The sequence below is a fragment of the Prionailurus viverrinus genome, chromosome A2, assembly GCF_022837055.1.
Source record: "Prionailurus viverrinus isolate Anna chromosome A2, UM_Priviv_1.0, whole genome shotgun sequence".
Lineage (NCBI taxonomy): Eukaryota > Metazoa > Chordata > Mammalia > Carnivora > Felidae > Prionailurus > Prionailurus viverrinus.
Window position 1 is genome coordinate 58,489,843 of NC_062562.1, and position 16,549 is coordinate 58,506,391.

Genomic DNA, 16,549 nt, shown 5'->3' on the forward strand with positions numbered 1-16,549 from the left:
ACACGACCAATGTCACCGTAAGAGAAACAACTTCCGGCAGTGTCCACCAAGATGCTAACGATTACCTCTCTAGGTGGGCGGGGCGCTGATGTGGCAAATTTAGTTTTATTCTTTGGGCTCTTCTGAAATTTTTGGTTTCTCTACTATGGACAGGTGCTACTCAAGAAATAAGTATAAGCATTTTTTAAAAAGGCAATGCTGCCCCACAGCCAGATAAGCTCTGAGAAGATGACTGGGTCATTCCCATGATGCAATGCACCAAGGCAGAGTTTTTGTAACAGAGAGGTTCTGGCTCCCCCGCTGGCACCAAGCAACAAGCAGTTACACTCTGACAACCACAGCCACCTACTTCTATGCACCGAAGCCCAAAGCACTGCTGACCGCTCTGGGCTGTCACCTCTCCTGACTGCTGAGCCACTATGTCATGCATCTATGTCCATCAGGCACTGAGCTTGCTCTGGGGACAAAATAGTAAGTTAGCTCAGGTGGTAGCCCTGCACAGAAGGAGCAGAGGGAAGGGGTCACAGAAGGCCTCTAGGGTGATCCTAATGTCAGGAGAGAGGCCATGTGGCCAGAGAGCATGCCAGGTGCACACACAGCCAAGTCCCAGATCACAGAGCCCTACAGGCCAGGCTGAGGAATCCCAGCTTTCTCCTGAATGCACCAGGGAGTCGTTGACAGGCTTTAGAAACGGTCTTCCTGCAACAAGGAGATACCAGATCATAGGTAAGGGTCTGGTAAAAAGGATATCAGTGGGGAGGTGACAGTTTCAGTTCAAGAGAGAGATTAGCCAGGGGCCGCCATTGTGGTGGAAGGACAAAAGAACAGGAGCTATGAGTTCAGTAACCAGGACAGGGCTTGGTCACCAGGGCAGTGGGAGGGCAGAGCACCAGCAGGGAGAGACCAAAGGGCAATCTCGGATTCTGTTTGCAGCATCCCACCACCACCGTGGCCAAGGGCCGAAGGAGGGCCCAAAGGAATTCATTCACCCAGTCAAATCGAGCTGATCGAAGCTGGTAAGGGAAGAGCCGAGAAGGAAAGGGAAAGGAGAGGCCATGGAGTGCCTATTTAATTAAAATTATTTGTTTAACTGGGTCTTTTCCAGCAGGGATAGGTGGTAACCTGCATACGTCATGGACAGGCACTTCTGGCTCTTCAAGCCATAAGGACCTATTTAGGAGACTAAATGCGCCAGGGGGAAAACCAACAGACAATAACCACGGCACAGGAAGTGCGGCATGTTAATGCAGCTGCTGCCAGGAATGGTGCAGAAACCACTTCAAGAGGAGATACTGATCGAGCCCGAGCTTAAAAGGACCCTAGCAACAGTAATGGAGGGAGTGACATCAATCCACAGCCGTGAACAGCGACTTAACCACTGAGGTTAGCCCTTCTTCCCACATGATCACTTCACCCCTCTTACCGAGGTACACAGTTGGCTCTTCCCCTCTCTGGGCCAGTTCAACACCATGAAGGAGAAAGAGGGGAATACAAACCTAAGGAGTGTTTGCAACAAGTCGCTGGCATAAAAAAGGGGGTAGTGTCTATTCTGGGTGACAAAAGACTTAAAAGCCTAAGAACCAATTCTAGTGCGGTATAACTGTAGCAGATCCTGACTTACACTAGCAACAAACACGAACAAAAACTCTGGGAAAAGGTATTTTTGAGGAAATTGGGGAAATCAATGTTAATTCTCTGAGGCAAGACGACAATACTATAGTTATATGAGAAAACGTCCATATTTTTCAAAGACACGTATTGAAGTCTGTAGAGGGAAATACCGTGGTCACCAGGATTTGCTTCAAAGCAAAGAAAAAAAGAAAAAAGGAATAAATATGAGCAAATGTGGCCAAATTGTTAAGTTCGGGGGCCAGGAACAGAGAGGTTCACTGTACTGTTGTTAGTCTACTGTTCTGCTTTAGTGAAAATTCCATGGTGGATCATTTTAATACAGATTCAAACAGTACTCGGCTGATTGATGAACAACGGATCCCTGCTTTAGCCTGCCTGGGCCCACGGACGGCGGACTGACTGCCATGACCCCAAACCATTCACGTGACAGCTGCTGCCAATTTCAAAGCCTATGTCTTTGCCCATAGAATGGGGATGCTAACAGCTCCTGCCTTGTGGGACTGTCTCGCGGATGCGATGAATTAGAACGTGTGACACACTTGGGACACGCCTGGCACTCTGACAGCAAGGATTCAAACGAGATCGATTGTCATTCTATCACTCAGCTCACTGGGCAGGTCAGAGGAGGCCATTCAGGTGAGGTGTCTGGCCGGTGCCCGGCACATGGAACACTCAGCAAGTGTTAGCTACGGAGCACCAAGAAAGCCAGCTGCAGAGACGGAAAGAGAGTTTGTTGGCAATACTCTATCAAATCACGTGATTCTGAAAACTACCCTGCAAGATAAGTACTACTCCTGTTTCACAAATATGGATTCAGGAAGACCTGTCTAAATCTTGAACCCAGAGCTGAATGGCTGTGAAACCTGGTGCCATCCCGTAACCTCTCTGAGCTTCCTCATTTTCACCTGTGATAAACACTACTCCCCCCACGCCCCCACCCAACCTACATGACACAACTTAGACACTGTACACAGCAAAGGAGCTGTGCAGCCCGTTCTGCAGGGCCCCTGGCGCAGACATCTTTCCCAGGGAAGCTGGCCACAGGGCCCAGGAAAGCCATGGCCTCTCCGCATGCACAACAGAGGGGGCAGTCTCTGCTCCCTCCTCATCTCAGAGGTTACCGTGAGGTAACAGCGAGAATTTCTGCGAAGATGAGACCGCGAGGTAAAGAAACAGACCTTCAGCAATACACAGAGTAGGTGCAGGGAAATGTGGGATGACGCGGCGGTGATATGGAGGTGGCAGTGGCCGAGGCAGAGGACACGGTGGTAGTGACGGGGGTGACGGCCCAAGTGATGATGGTGGTGGTGGCAGAACCCAAGTGGTAACAGCATCTATCTCCAGAGCCTGTGGTTAACCCCTCCTCTCACCCTATGGTGGAAAACTGTAAGACTAACGGACAGTGTTGCAAGGAAGCCGAGTCCTACTGCTACCACTACTAGCTGGGTGTACTACTAATTACCTACGGGACCTCTGGGGAGTGATGGGAACAACGGCAGTTATATTATTAGATCTGGCTGGTCAACAGTAATGGCAGGTACCACTTATAGTATGATATATTACAATGGACTAGCTTCTCTGTCACGTCTTTATTAACTTGAAAAATGTAATTACTACTGTCCCCATTGTAAAGATGAAGACTCCCAAGGCTCAAGGGCTTAAGAGACTTGATCACGCCTATAAAGCCAGTAGGTGGTGAAGTTGTAATTCAAACCAGGTCCCTCTAGATCTAAAAACCCAGTGCTTACAGCCAAAGCAAGTGATTCTCAAACCACTTGGTTGCCTTGGGGCCCTTTTCTTATCTGTGAAAATAATTGGAGTGGATCAATGGTTCTCAGTTTCTTTGTTTCCTCATCAGAGGACCCGGTGCCACCAGCACAGGTATAAAAAGCCCATTCTTGCTAAGAAAGGCCGTCCTAAATCTCTAGGCAATACAGTCTTCCAGTTCTCACTTCCAGCAGTGTCGAGAACACACAAAATGGCCATTTTTATGCCAGTCCCATTACCAAAAAGTGGCGCTAGGTGCGGGTATTTTTTAGTCACCTGGGGAAGAACTTCTGGACTCAACAATCTTCAAAAGTCCTTTGGGCCCAGAGCAGTCAGCTCAGTAGGCAAAGGGCTGCTCCCCACAATGATCAGGGGGGTGGGCTCCTTCCCCACATGGGCCAATTTCTGGCTGCATCATCACTGGCTTTAGGTCACTGTTACCTGTTCCCTCCTCCAAATCCCCAATGTTCTGGCAGCTTCTCTCGGCATGCACGTCACACTTGCCATGCCTCGGTCTTGCGTCCTCAGTGGTGAGCCCCTCTCTGTCTGACTCTCTGGTTCTGAGGTAGAGCCCGACACCAAGCAAGCCTCCCCACATTCGGGAGAAAAGCCTGCTGGTTACTCAGAGCACTTGGCGGTCAACAGTTCTTCCAACAAGACATACTGCTCACTCACCATGCGACCGGAAGTCACTCCACCCCAGAGCCACAGGGCGACTCCTCCGAGAACACGGAGTGAAGGCGGCCCTTCCCACCACACACCCTCCAACCACCTCTGGGACCTGGCTTCTGTTGCACCCCTCAGGGATGTGTTATGAGTTCTCCTCCTCCCAGAAATATGATGGAGTCACTCACTCTTAAACCACCGCATTCACTGTGGCCCCACTCCACACGTAACCCAGCTTCAGTTTCCACGGCAATACTGGAAAAGTGCATTCAACATAACTCAGGTGTTCTTCACACCACAATTGGAGGGCTCTCCTCCAGTCCTTCCTGGCCTGCAGCATTTGGCACCGTTGACCACACACACTCTCTCGAACTTTTCTTCCGAGCTGATCTGAGAGGCAGCATGGCGTGGGGGAAAAGCAGAGACTTCAGAGCTCTGACTTCATCTATCAGCTACATGGCTTCTGGCAGCTCATTTAACCTGATTCCCAGTTTCTTCATTTATAAAATGTATAATATAATCTACCTTGCAGGATTGCTGCAAGGATTAGCGATAATTTATGTAAAAGAGCCTGGCACATAGCAGATGCTCATGACATCGTGGTGGCTGTCATCTTGTGGGACACAAAACTCCATGTCTGACACTTTCAATCATCTGTTGGCCATCTCCACTTCATATGTGCAGGTCTAGAATTAAACTCACGACCTTCCCCAAGTGTCGTGGCTCACTTGAATTTTTTCTGTCTCTTAATGGCACCGTTACTCTTCCGGACATTCAAGCTCAAGTCTTTCTCCAGCTGACAGCCCTTCAAGAACTCCCAATGTTATCCTAATGGAAGGCCACGCTGTGAGCCAGTCATCCGGGGTCCTTCATGATGTGACCCCAACCTATTTTTACAGCCCTCCCCCCCACTGCCCACAGTCACGTGGAGGTCTCCGTCCAGAAGCCCCACCTCTTCATGTCCCGTCCTGTGGGCTTCCCACTCCATCCTGCTCATGCTCCAAACACAGCTTTCACCAAGAGGCCTATCCCGGAACCCACGCTGCGTCACTGTTTCCTGCCTGCTCATACACACTTTCCTTTCTTTATTCTTGCAAACATCTATTGGGCACCTATTCTATGCCAAACACTGCATCCCCAGCCCTGGATGACGAATCACCCCTGATGAATCAGACCAGTGAGGACTCTGCTTCCAGACCTTCACAGTCTGGAAGTGGAAACAGTCACAGATGCCAACAGCCACAAGACAGCGTGGCAAGTGCTAGAACACATGCAGGGCGCAGGGCCTAGGAACATGCAGAGAGGGAGTGGCAGGTGACACCGCTGGTGCCTACAGGTAGGCCTGCCTTCCTCCGCTGCATCGGACTTTGTGTTAAATAGGACATACTAACAGAAAAATGCAAAACCTCCCGACACAGCTTGATGAATTCGCACAGTCGAACCCACCTGCGTAACCAGCACCCACATCAAGAAAGGGAACTCTGCCCCACTCTACAAGCCCCCTACACATTCTCTTCCACGTTACTCCCCCCAAAGGTAACCGTTATCCCACTTTCTAGCGTCACAGATTAGTTCCGCCGGGTTTGAAAGTCAAGTAACAGATCCACCCGACGTACACGTATGTTTCCGTGTGGCCCTTCTGCTTACCATTCTGCGGCTGACATTCACCAGCACCCCTGCTGATGGCCACGACTTGTTCATCCGCACGCCCATCTGGGCCTCCACTCTGACGACCACCATGACGGATCCGTCCCCCTGTTGACAGCAATTGTGAATGATTCTGCAATGAACGTTCTACAGTCTTTGGTTTTTTGGTGAACCTATGGACACATTTCTGTTGGGCACCGAACTGCCGGGTTGTAGGGTACGCCTATGTTCAGCTTTAACAAACAACAGGCGATAGCTTTCCAAAGTGGCCTTGCCAATTTACAGCACTGCCAGTGGCGTGAGGGCCTGAGTTAACCACACACAGCCTGGCCAGCACTCGCTGGTACCCATCGCTCCCGTGTCAGCCACTCTGAGCATGGAACGGTATTGCCTCGTGGTTGTCACTGCATTTCCTCAACATGTGTGAGGCTGGGCCTTTTCACGTGCTCCCGACCAGGGGCCCACCTTCTCATGTAAAGCAGAATTCTCCTCTTCCTCTGTGCCCTAGAGCGGCTCCTGTTTCCCTGAACAGACTCCGACTGACACCCCCAGGGACATCAGGCAGGGGGCTGTTTAGTGCTGTCACTGAGAAAGCTGCAGGCTTGGCAGGATCACATGACAGTTGTTCCTTAAAAAAAGAAAGCCGGAGTAGAAGCAAAGAGGGAAAAACAGGAAAAGGGCTGACTGTTCACATATCGATGCTGGGGTGGTGTGTGTGCCCAAGGGGAGGAGGAACAGAGATTTATGTTCTGGGGAAAAAGCCCGAGATCCAGGAAGAATACACATATTTTTCAGGTTCTCCCCTTCTCCTTACCTCCAGCTGTGAAGCTTGACCCCCCAGATGCTCTCCCCACTTTGCAGTTGCTGAGTTTGGAAAAAGCAAGACCATTTTTACAGGGCTGGCAGGTCTGGTCACGGGAAGTCGGCTCTCTGGCATCCTCCCATGTGCGGCCCTCTTCCTCAACATCTCCCTCCCCTCCCAAACTGTGCTGTGAATTTCATGAGGTAGGAATGACAGGTGTTGGGACCGTCTCTGGGCATCTAGCAGAATTAAACAAATATGGAATTAACGAATGGCTACACATTTATTACATGAGGAGAAAAAGGATGGAAATGACACGAAAGAGAATAGGACACTTCAATGTCAGATACTTGTACACAAATGACCACTCAGCCCCCAAACAACTGGCAGGTTGGTCTTAACATTTCCGTGTCAAAGGTAAGAAAGTTGAGGCTGTAGAATTTAAATAGCTTGCTCAGAGTCAGAAGGCTGGTCAATTCCTGAGGCCAAACTAGGACTCCATCACACACCCCACACACCTTGCTCCCCACGCACCTGCGCTCGGCCCCATGGCAGAGGGCAGGAGACGCACCCTTGGCCAGCCAGAGCTGTCAGCTCGATGGCCTTCAGGTCTCATTCAGAGCCACCCAGCACCCAGGGTTCCACCAGCAGACAGCAGATGCGCTAGTTCTGATGGGACACAAGTCACCCTTAGCCCCGAGATAACTGAATCCAGGTGGAGCGCAGGTGAAACCCACAACCAGGTCTTCCGTTTCCCACAGGAAAACACAAAGGGCAGCTGAGCAAAGGATCTGGGAGGCCAGTTACGATGGCAGGAGGTGCAGCACTGCAACTCGGACAGTCGAGGCGGTGGACAGCGTCACCTTCCTGGACCCTACACCCGGCATACGGCAACGGAAAATGGCCCTGCTCTCTAACACTGTCAGGCCCGTGAGAAACACCCAGTTGTGAGCAGCGCGTGATCTCCATAGTGCTTTGCACACGGCCCTCACCTACCCCTCTGCGTGGCGAAGGACAGACAGGTGTTGTGGCGGGCACCCGAGAAAAGCCCAGAGAAGCCCGGGGAGGAGATTTCTGCGTCCCAGAGAGCAGCCCACCGTTGATGACAAGATCCATCTCCGCACGCGTACGTGTGCACACATGCATCCGCTGAACCCAAACCGGAAGCATCAGGACTTGAAGGAGAATCGCCAACACCGCTGTGCACCAGAGAGAGGCCCCCGGCACAGGCCCACACCTGTCCGATGTTCCCTCCTCCAATGTTGCCGTCAACACCCAGAGGGAGGCATCAATATCTCCATTTCATAGATGAAGAAACGGAGATGTGAGGAGGCGCAGTGTGGTTGCAGAGGGCAATGACACAGAGCCATGTGGGGGCCCGGGTCCACTGTGAATGAGCTAGCCCTTGCTTCATGGCTGTGTGTGGACACCACATCTAGGGTTTGCCTCCAGGTGCCATGAGACCCAGGCCCCTGCAATCCCAGCAGCTCACTGCTCTCTGTGATGAAAGGAAAAAACACTCCTCACTTAGATCTTGCAGTGTGGGTGTGAGGAACAATTACTCAGAAAGATTATAAAGCGCAGGAGCCCTACAAAATATGATTTCCACCCTCAAGAATAATCATCTAGGGAATAAATACTGCAGTACAAAGGGGTCAAGACGTCTCCTCCCCCTTGAAAATGAGTCTGGATTCTGTGCAGGATTTCCCTACCTGCCAATCACAGTCCTATGGGCGAAAGGGCAGGAGGCTTCCAGCCGAGGGGCGGGCGGACCCAGCACGGCGCCCCCCACGAGCCTGGGCCTCTGTGTCCCCCATCCCAACCTCCTCTGGCCCCTGACCATACTCCCAACTTTTTTGGGTGGTCATGGATGATTCAGCAGCTGCTCCAAGTTTCCCCCTGAACAGGTTTCCACCATCAATTTCCAAACTTAAGAGGAAATGGGAAAAGAAAAGAAAGGAGCCTGCTGATTGGAAGGCCCTTAAGCTGTGTGTACAGAAGCTGAAAATGTCAAGGTCTGAGAGTATTCAACAAATGAAAGCAGAATTATATAAAAGCAACAGCTAATAAAAAAGATTGTCGGAGGCCGAGTTCTTCATCTTCCCAGCCATTACAGGAATAAAATTATCCACAGAGGAGATGGGAAACCTTTCTCAAGACCGGTACAATTAAGCCTTAGGATCATGCGTCTTTGCTCCCCCTTTTGCAGCACCCCTTCCACCCCGCCCCCTCCCATCTCCCTCGCCAATCTCTAGTTCCCAGGACATGAGAGGGGCTTTCCTTTTGCACAGTGTCACCAGCAAAATGCTAGTATTTCAGAGTCAGATAGGTGACCATGTTTTTGCACCTCCTTCTGGAAGCATTTGATAACTTCACAATCATGTAGGAAACCCTCATTTTAGAAAAAGGGCACATGTGCCTATGTAGAGTCTGGACGTCCCCGAAGGATGAGCGGGGAAGAACAGGTGAGAAGGAAGGGCCCATCCAGGAGAATTTACTTCCCTTTTGGCAAGGCAGAGAACAGGGCCCAAGGAGGAGAACCCCAGTGGGGATGGGAAAGGAGAGTGACAGGGGAAAACCGAGCTGAGACAAGGAAGAACACTGTAAGGCTACTGCCCTTCACCCCAAGCAGATACACACACACACGCTTCCAGGAGCCAAACCCAGAGAGGAAAATGCGAGCGGAGCTCAGCAGGAGGCCGCAGAATTGCACACATAACAACACAAAAAAATCTGCGCTCGTGAACATATGGGCAACTGTGATAATTAGAGCTATGGCTGGTGGAATGTTTTTCCCCTTTTCCAGGATCTCAAATCACAATCCTTGTCATTGCAGCTACAGTCAAACCTGGGCAGGAGGCTGTTCCGGGGACACCTCTGCTGGTTAAGGGGCCACTTCTATAAGCGGCTGGAGGTGCCCTGCTGGCCTCCAGGACCACGCCAGCACCACCACCGTCAGTGTTCACATCACAATTGGTGCCATCCCCTAAACACCCTGCAGGAGGCAGACAGGGGCGTCCCTGGAGCAAGGAGGAGCGTCCCTCCTGTCCCCGCTGCCTGGAAATCCAGAAACCCACATTTCTACCAGCCTGCAGAGTGCCATGCCACAGGAGAAAAGCCCACGGAAATCAAGCCCCTCAAGCAAACTGTCAATTTCAAAGCTCCAAACCGTGACAAACGATTCTCGAAGATTTGCCTGCAATAAGCTGATGGCTCGGATTGCCTGGCATGCCGTCTCAGGCAGGAGGAAGAACATTTTTTTTAAAAACCTCCCAACCGTCTCCCATCCATGATTTAAGCCATTTGAAAAATCTGTCATGATCAACAAATTAAGCACCCCCCCACAAAAGTAAACAAGTTACCAAATGAATTTTCAAGAGTCGTTGTAGGCTTTATCAACAACAAAAAAAGAATGAGGATGTCTCTGAATCTCCTTCATTTCAAAGGCTTATCCCTAGGAAAGTGGGGAGCGAGTAGCCATGGTGCCCTTTGATCTCCCCGACTCCCGGGAGAAAATCAATAATACAACTTTAATATATTTGTACAGCACGACTTCACGTTATTATTATTTTTATCCAGTGCAGCTTAACTAAGGTAGGCTAGGGCTCAGCACCGCCCTGTGGTGAAAATGAGTCTTTCCTGAGGCTGAACGACAGCATGGCCAGCCGCATTCACAAAACACGGGCCACTTAAACACTGTGATCTCTGTGACTACAACTTGGGGAAAGGCTGAGGGTGAGGGAGGGCGTGTCCGCAGGGGCACCGGCCACTGGGGCGACTGGACCCTGGGGCTTTCAGGGCCTGGCGCCCAAAGGCGGCCGCCGTGAGCCTTACCTTCCTCTCGAGGCGTCCCAGCTGCTCCTTATAGAAGGTGTCACGACGGCTCAGCTCTGCCTCCCGGCTCTCCAGCTCCCTGGCCTGGCGGGAAGAGAACAAAGCCCACGTTAGGCGATGGCAGCTGGGCTGAGCTGGGGGAGACACCAAGGGGGTTCTGTTCAGAGACACTGACTGTGCAAGCAGCAGCGATGGGGCGTTGAAAACCTGTGCTATGCTGGACCGCTTACATACCCTGTGTTGAGTTTCCACCTCAGGACTTCAGTGTGGCACGCTGCTAGAGCCATTTCAGAGGACAAGCACTAACATTTACCGAGTGCCTACTATGTGCCAGGTACTAGTCCAAGTGCTTCCCCCAGACCTTCTCACTGGACCCTCACATCACCTCTAAACGGTAGGCAGGGTTGCTAGGAAGCCCCTGTAGGTGAATAAATGGAAGGGCTAAGTGACCGCCCCCGCCCACAGTTATGAGGGAGGAACTGGGGTTTGAGCCCCAGCACATACAGGGCCTGACCACAGAGCTGCACCGCCTCAAGGCCACACAGCCTGGAAGGGCCGAGGCTGTTCCCCGGCCACGGAGTTCTCACGCCCAGCACCGGACCAGGCCACCAACTCACACGTGAGCTCTCAGAGGCAGGGTGCCAGAATGCCCTTCTTCTGGCAAGGCCAGCTCCCTCCTTCAGGGGTCAGGGATCTGAAAGGTGAGCAGTATCAGAACCCCAGAACCCTAGAGCTGGAGAGGACGGCTGCTCCTGCACCCACTGGATGCAGAACAAACAGAATTGCTGGCACATATGGCCGAGGACCCTCCCTGAAGGTGACAACGAGGCTGAGGGGCTTGGCTGGCCAGGACCAGCAACCTGGAGCCAGCAGACCTGGGGGTGAAACTGCCTCACTCTTAACTATCTGGGTGATCAAGCTCCAGCTTCCTCAGGTATAAGACACAAGCCCGCACCAGAAGTGCCTGCCCCACAGGACTGTGTGGGAGGTTAAAGAAAACGGGCAGGGCCACAACAGGCCTCCATCAAGGGACACCTGCATCACGGCAGTCTTCTCCTACCTGGGACATCCATGGCCCTGCAGCCTCTCAGGACCTCTGTGGGACAAGGCCCCAAGGCCTGCCCCCACCCGGGGTCTGAGCACCCCAGAGGGCCGGCTCACCACTCGTGCAGACAAGTAATGCCATCTGATCGCTATGTGCTCTGTGTAAGGGTCCAGTGCACTCCAGCACCATTTCAGGCTCCTGTATCACTTAATTACCATGACCCCAAGAGCATAAAGCTAGCCAATGACAGAGGGAAACCATGAACCTCTGTCAGCGGTGACTCCAGGTCCTGAGCTGCCTCCTTCAGACCACACTGTGGTGCCAGCACATGGGTCTGAACTGGGCAAAAATACCACCCAGGACAAGAACTGATGTTTCTGAAAGCCCATTCCCTCGGCAATGCTACGCCCAGACATGAAAATGTGCTAAAGCCCAGCAGGGGATCAGCAACGAGGAGCTGACCACAGGATGGCGACAGCAGCTGAGGAAGGACCTGGGTTTGAAGGACTTGGCTTCACCTGGGGAACGTGGGCTGGCTGGGCTTGGCGACACGCTGACAACCTGGGAGTCGCACTCTAACGCGGGCTCCACCACTGAGTGGCCTGCGAGCTGGAGCAATTTACTCTCCTTTTCTTGGGTATGTCCTCCTTACCTGTAGAATGGAGAACAGAGGGGAGACTTGGCTCCTGAGGCTGCTTCAGAATATCTAAAAATGCCAAGAAGGCTTCTGGAATGCCTGTGGAATGCCAACACTTCAGAAAAGCTAAATACAAACAGTGAAACTGAATGCTGGGGGATTTCTCGCAGGATTTTTCAAAGCACGACGCTGAGGCAGGGTCCCAGGAATAGGAGTGTGGTGAATCTGTGCTGGGCCCTCCGCAGCCACCTGGGCCCTCACCCTCAGCCATCCCTGGGACAATCGGAGAAGCCGGCGTGACACAACGAAGCAGCCAGGACAGGGATGTCTCCTGGGGCTCTGGACTTGCCGTTTTCTGGCCGACGGTCCCAGCCAACCGGGAAGATGACACCAGAAAGCAAAACTGCCATGAGGCTCTTCTTCTGCCATTCCCTGAAGGCCAGCGGGACAGTACATGAGGAGGCCTTCCGGGCATCTGTCCACCCTCCCTCCAGCCTACACATCAGGATGCCTCCTCTGGGCAGAAGCTCCAGGAACACTCAGCTCATGGCTCCTGGGCCTGTGCTGGCATGGGTATCTACGTCAGAAATGGGATAAGGCTCCAGGCAAAGCTCCCCAACCATCGAGGCTTCCTCAGGCCACAGAGAGACAGTTCACACACAAGAAGAGACATTGAGGACACAGGGGTCTCCTTTTATAGCCACGTCAATCTGCAACACCACGAAGCCGATGCCAAGTAAGGAAGTGATTAACTGCTCAGAGAACAAGGAGTCTGTCATACCCACTGGAACGGAAGCTCTGTGACAGGAAGGGCCTTCCTGCTCTCGGCCTATCCCCAAAGCCTTGGCCTCCAGCACCGTGAGCCAGCAAGGTGGCTAGCTCACTTCCTCCACCCCATCCTGAGATTTATAATGACAATGGACAGGAGGAGGTGACATGTGAAAAGGGCTGCGGAAAATGCATGCGGTACGAACATCTGGCTGTCAGTGCCTGGCCCGGAGCAGGGACCCACTTGGCTTTGATGAATGAAGGCGGGCATGAGACAACACTGGTCACTCTACATAGCTGCTACAGTCCAACACGCGCCTCCCAGCACTCACGAGAGGCCATGCGGCAGGCACCTCGCAGCATGACCGTGGAATTAAGGAGGCACAGGCAGGTTTCAGTGACTGATTCAGTAATTTATCAGAACATTATTGAGTGCCTACCACGTGACAGACACTATCGCAAAGGGGTTGTGGATACAAAAGGGAAATGAGAAAGAGTTTCTGTTCTCATGGAGCTTAGATCCCAGTGGGAGAGACAAATGTGTGTGCAGAGAAATAAGATAATTTTGGAGAGGGATATGTGCTGGGGAGGCCACAGGCAGAATAACTTGTGGGGTAGCAGGTTGTTATTTTCTCTAAGGAGATTTCCAAGCCAGTCTTCTAGGAAAAAATACTGAGTAAAGTATGCTGTCTCCAATACAAAGGCAAAATATCACCATTATGAAGATCTACTTGGTGGATTACAGTCTTTGAATGGGGAATTGAAAAGAATCTTCAGTGATTTAGTCAAGGACTTCCTCCAGTCAAGAGAGTACAGTAAGTTCACACTTTGATGCATCTTCCCTGCTCTAAACACATAGCAAGAACAGACAAAATATGAGAACAGGACACCAAAAAGACATGGCCAGGTTCAAAAACAAGATTAAAACGTCTAACAGAACAGGAATGCAAAGCAGTGGGTAAGGCCAGAGCCACAGGCTTGCTGGGCTCTGGGTCTGGAGTCGGCAGAGGCAGCCAGAACAAAGCCTGCTCCACAGAGTGGGGCACTGGTGCCAGCCTTGCCACCCGCAACCCAGGGCTCTCTCAGAACAAGGAGCTGATGCAAAAAATTCCTGAAGACCCCGTGTAGGGCTGCAGTTCAGCCCACAGTCCATAGCTCCAATCCACTCAACCCTTGGCCACAAATGACTCAACCCCACCCCCACCCCCGCCACCACCCCCAGCTCAGGTCCCAGCTCCGCAGCACCACTAATGCCACCACGGAGATGGGCCTCAGGAGGGCCACAATCACCTGTCCCTGCATCTGGGCGCAGCTGCAGACCGCTAGAAACGTACTAGGCGGGGAGAAATGAAAATGAGAGCAAAAACAAAGTAGAGTGAAACAAGACAAAAATCAAATTTTCTACTCAAAATGAGCCTGCAGGGGCGCCTGGGTGGCTCAGTCGGTTAAGCGTCCGACTTGGGCTCAGGTCATGGTCTCACAGTTGGTGAGTTCAAGCCCTGCATCCAGCTCTGTGCTGACAGCTCAGAGCCTAGAGCCCGGAGCCCGCTTTGGATTCTGTGTCTCCCTCTCTCTGTGCCCCTCCCCCTCTTGTGTGTGCATGCACGTTCTCTCTCTCTCAAAATAAACATTAAACAAATTTTTTTTTTTCTTAATGAGTCTGCAAACCAAATCCCAAATACATGAAGCACTGTGACACTTAGCAAGGCTACCAATAAAATCAGCAATTGGAACATGAATCCACTCCAGATGAAATAAATTCTATGGGACATTATGACCAAGGATTTTTTACAACTTTTTATTATGCAAAAATTTAAACATGAGACAGAATAATTTAATAAAACCCCAGACAGCCATCACTAAGCTTCAAAATGTATAAACTTAAGGAAATCTTGTTTTACCTATAATCCCCACCCTCTCACTATCCCCAAATTTCTTACAGCAGATCATTTCATCTGTACATACTTCAAATACTTCTTTAAAAAATAAGGACTTTTCTTTTCCTAAACTAAACCATAGTACCATTGCATACCCTCCAAATTAATTCCTTAACATCACCAAATATTCAGACAGTGTTCCAATTTTCAAATGATAAAGGTTTTTAAAAGTGCATGTTTAAGGTACTCAAAAGATAAATGAACTTCTTGGGGCACCTGGGTGGCTCAGTCGGTTAAGCAGCCGACTTTGGCTCAAGTCATGATCTCACGCCTCATGAGTTCGAGCTCCATGTCAAGCTGCTGACAGCTCAGAGCCTGGAGCTTGCTTTGGATTCTCTGTCTCCTCTCTCTGCCCGCCCCCCCCCCCAATAAACATTAAAAAACATTTTTTTAAAGATAAATGAACTTCTAATTGAAAAAGAAGAAATTATGAACCTGGAACAGGAAAACCCCCAAACAGGTAAATATTATAAACTTAAATTCCTTCAAAGTAAAAATGATGGATAAGCTGAGGGCAGTAAGGTGGAAATAAGCAAACTGGAATGTAGTACAGTAATGGGATCCAGAACATTGCAACAGAAGACAAAGATAAAATGTATGAAAGAGGAGCTGAAGAACTTGGAAGACAGACTGAGAGACTCCAATGTATGTCTAAGAACTATTTCAGAAGAAGAGCCCAAAAGGGATGGCAGAGAAAGAAGAGATAAAGGAGGAAGAGAAGGGAGGGAATGGAGAGGAAGAAGACGGATGCTAGAGCAGAGGCAAGGGAGGGTGGGAGAAAGGGAGCAAGATGTGGCCATAAGGAGAAAATGGGGGGCTGAAGGAAAACACGGGGAGGAGAAGAGGATGTAAACTGAAAATCCCAAATTAAATTCTAGAAATAAGTATGTCAGTTATCACAAAAAAATATGCGCTCGACCACTTCTTAGATGGTCCCCAAGGATCCCATGTCCTGATACTCATCTTTGTGTGATGCCCTCTCCTTGAGTGTGGGCTGCACCTAATGACAAACTTTTCAAATGGACAGAATATGGCAAAAGTGGTAGGATGTCACTTTCTGGCTGCCAAAAGCTAGTGATTTCTGTCTTGCTCCCCTACTCCCCCTCGCTCACACTGAAGAAGCAAGTTTCCATATTGTAAGCTGCCCTATGGAGACACCCACACAGTGAGGAACTGAGGGAGGCCTCCAGCCATCAGCCAGCGAGGAACTAAATCCTGCTAACAGTTGTACGAGGGAGCATGGAACCAGGGCTGCCCTGAGCTGAGCCCTCTGATGAAACTGCAGCCCTGAGATGGAGGCACCCAGCTAAGCTGTGTCCAGGACCCAGATCCACAGACTCTGTGAGACAGTAAATATTTCTTATTTTCAACCACTGAAGTTTGTAATTTCTTATTTAGGAATAGACGACTAATACAAAACATAACCTGGTTAATCTCACCCTTAAAAAAATTCTTACTTTGGATAAAAGAAAAGAAGAAAATCTAACTGTATGCCATTACGAGACACTCAAGCCCCCATACTAATGATCTTATAGAACAGAAGAAAACCCTTCACTGGCATATATACCACAGTGTCTACTGTTTTATTTACACAAAAGGTTGAGCATTCAGTCAAAAGTGTAAACACAGTACACACACACACACACACACACACACACACACACGAAAATAATGATCTACCATAAAGAGAAAATACCCAATGCAATCAGATGCAACAATGGTTCACATGTTACAAGTAACACAGAGGAACTTCAAAATAACTATGATCAATATGTTAAAGAATCTAGCAGAGAAGGGTAGATACCTACCATATG

The 16,549-nt window shown here is 50.5% G+C and overlaps 1 protein-coding gene across 11 annotated transcripts in view; it reads right to left on the bottom strand.

Moving 5' to 3' along the window:
* CHCHD6 (coiled-coil-helix-coiled-coil-helix domain containing 6) overlaps nucleotides 1–16,549 on the bottom strand; it is a 251,285-nt gene that overhangs the window by 105,849 nt on the left and 128,887 nt on the right. For 8 of the 11 annotated variants that reach the window (XR_007150377.1, XR_007150378.1, XM_047850157.1 and 5 more), the window contains exons 5-6: nucleotides 10,349–10,432; nucleotides 5,713–5,820 (exon numbers count right to left, since the gene is read on the bottom strand). Coding sequence is in view for 9 of the 11 variants with exons in the window: in XM_047850157.1 (XP_047706113.1) it covers nucleotides 5,713–5,820; nucleotides 10,349–10,432 (192 nt within the window). In the remaining 2 variants the exon portion in view is untranslated. Of the gene's footprint in view, nucleotides 1–5,712; nucleotides 5,821–6,177; nucleotides 6,341–10,348; nucleotides 10,433–16,549 lie in introns of those variants that run through there. The other 3 variants (XM_047850159.1, XM_047850161.1, XM_047850162.1) reach the window with 2 other exon arrangements.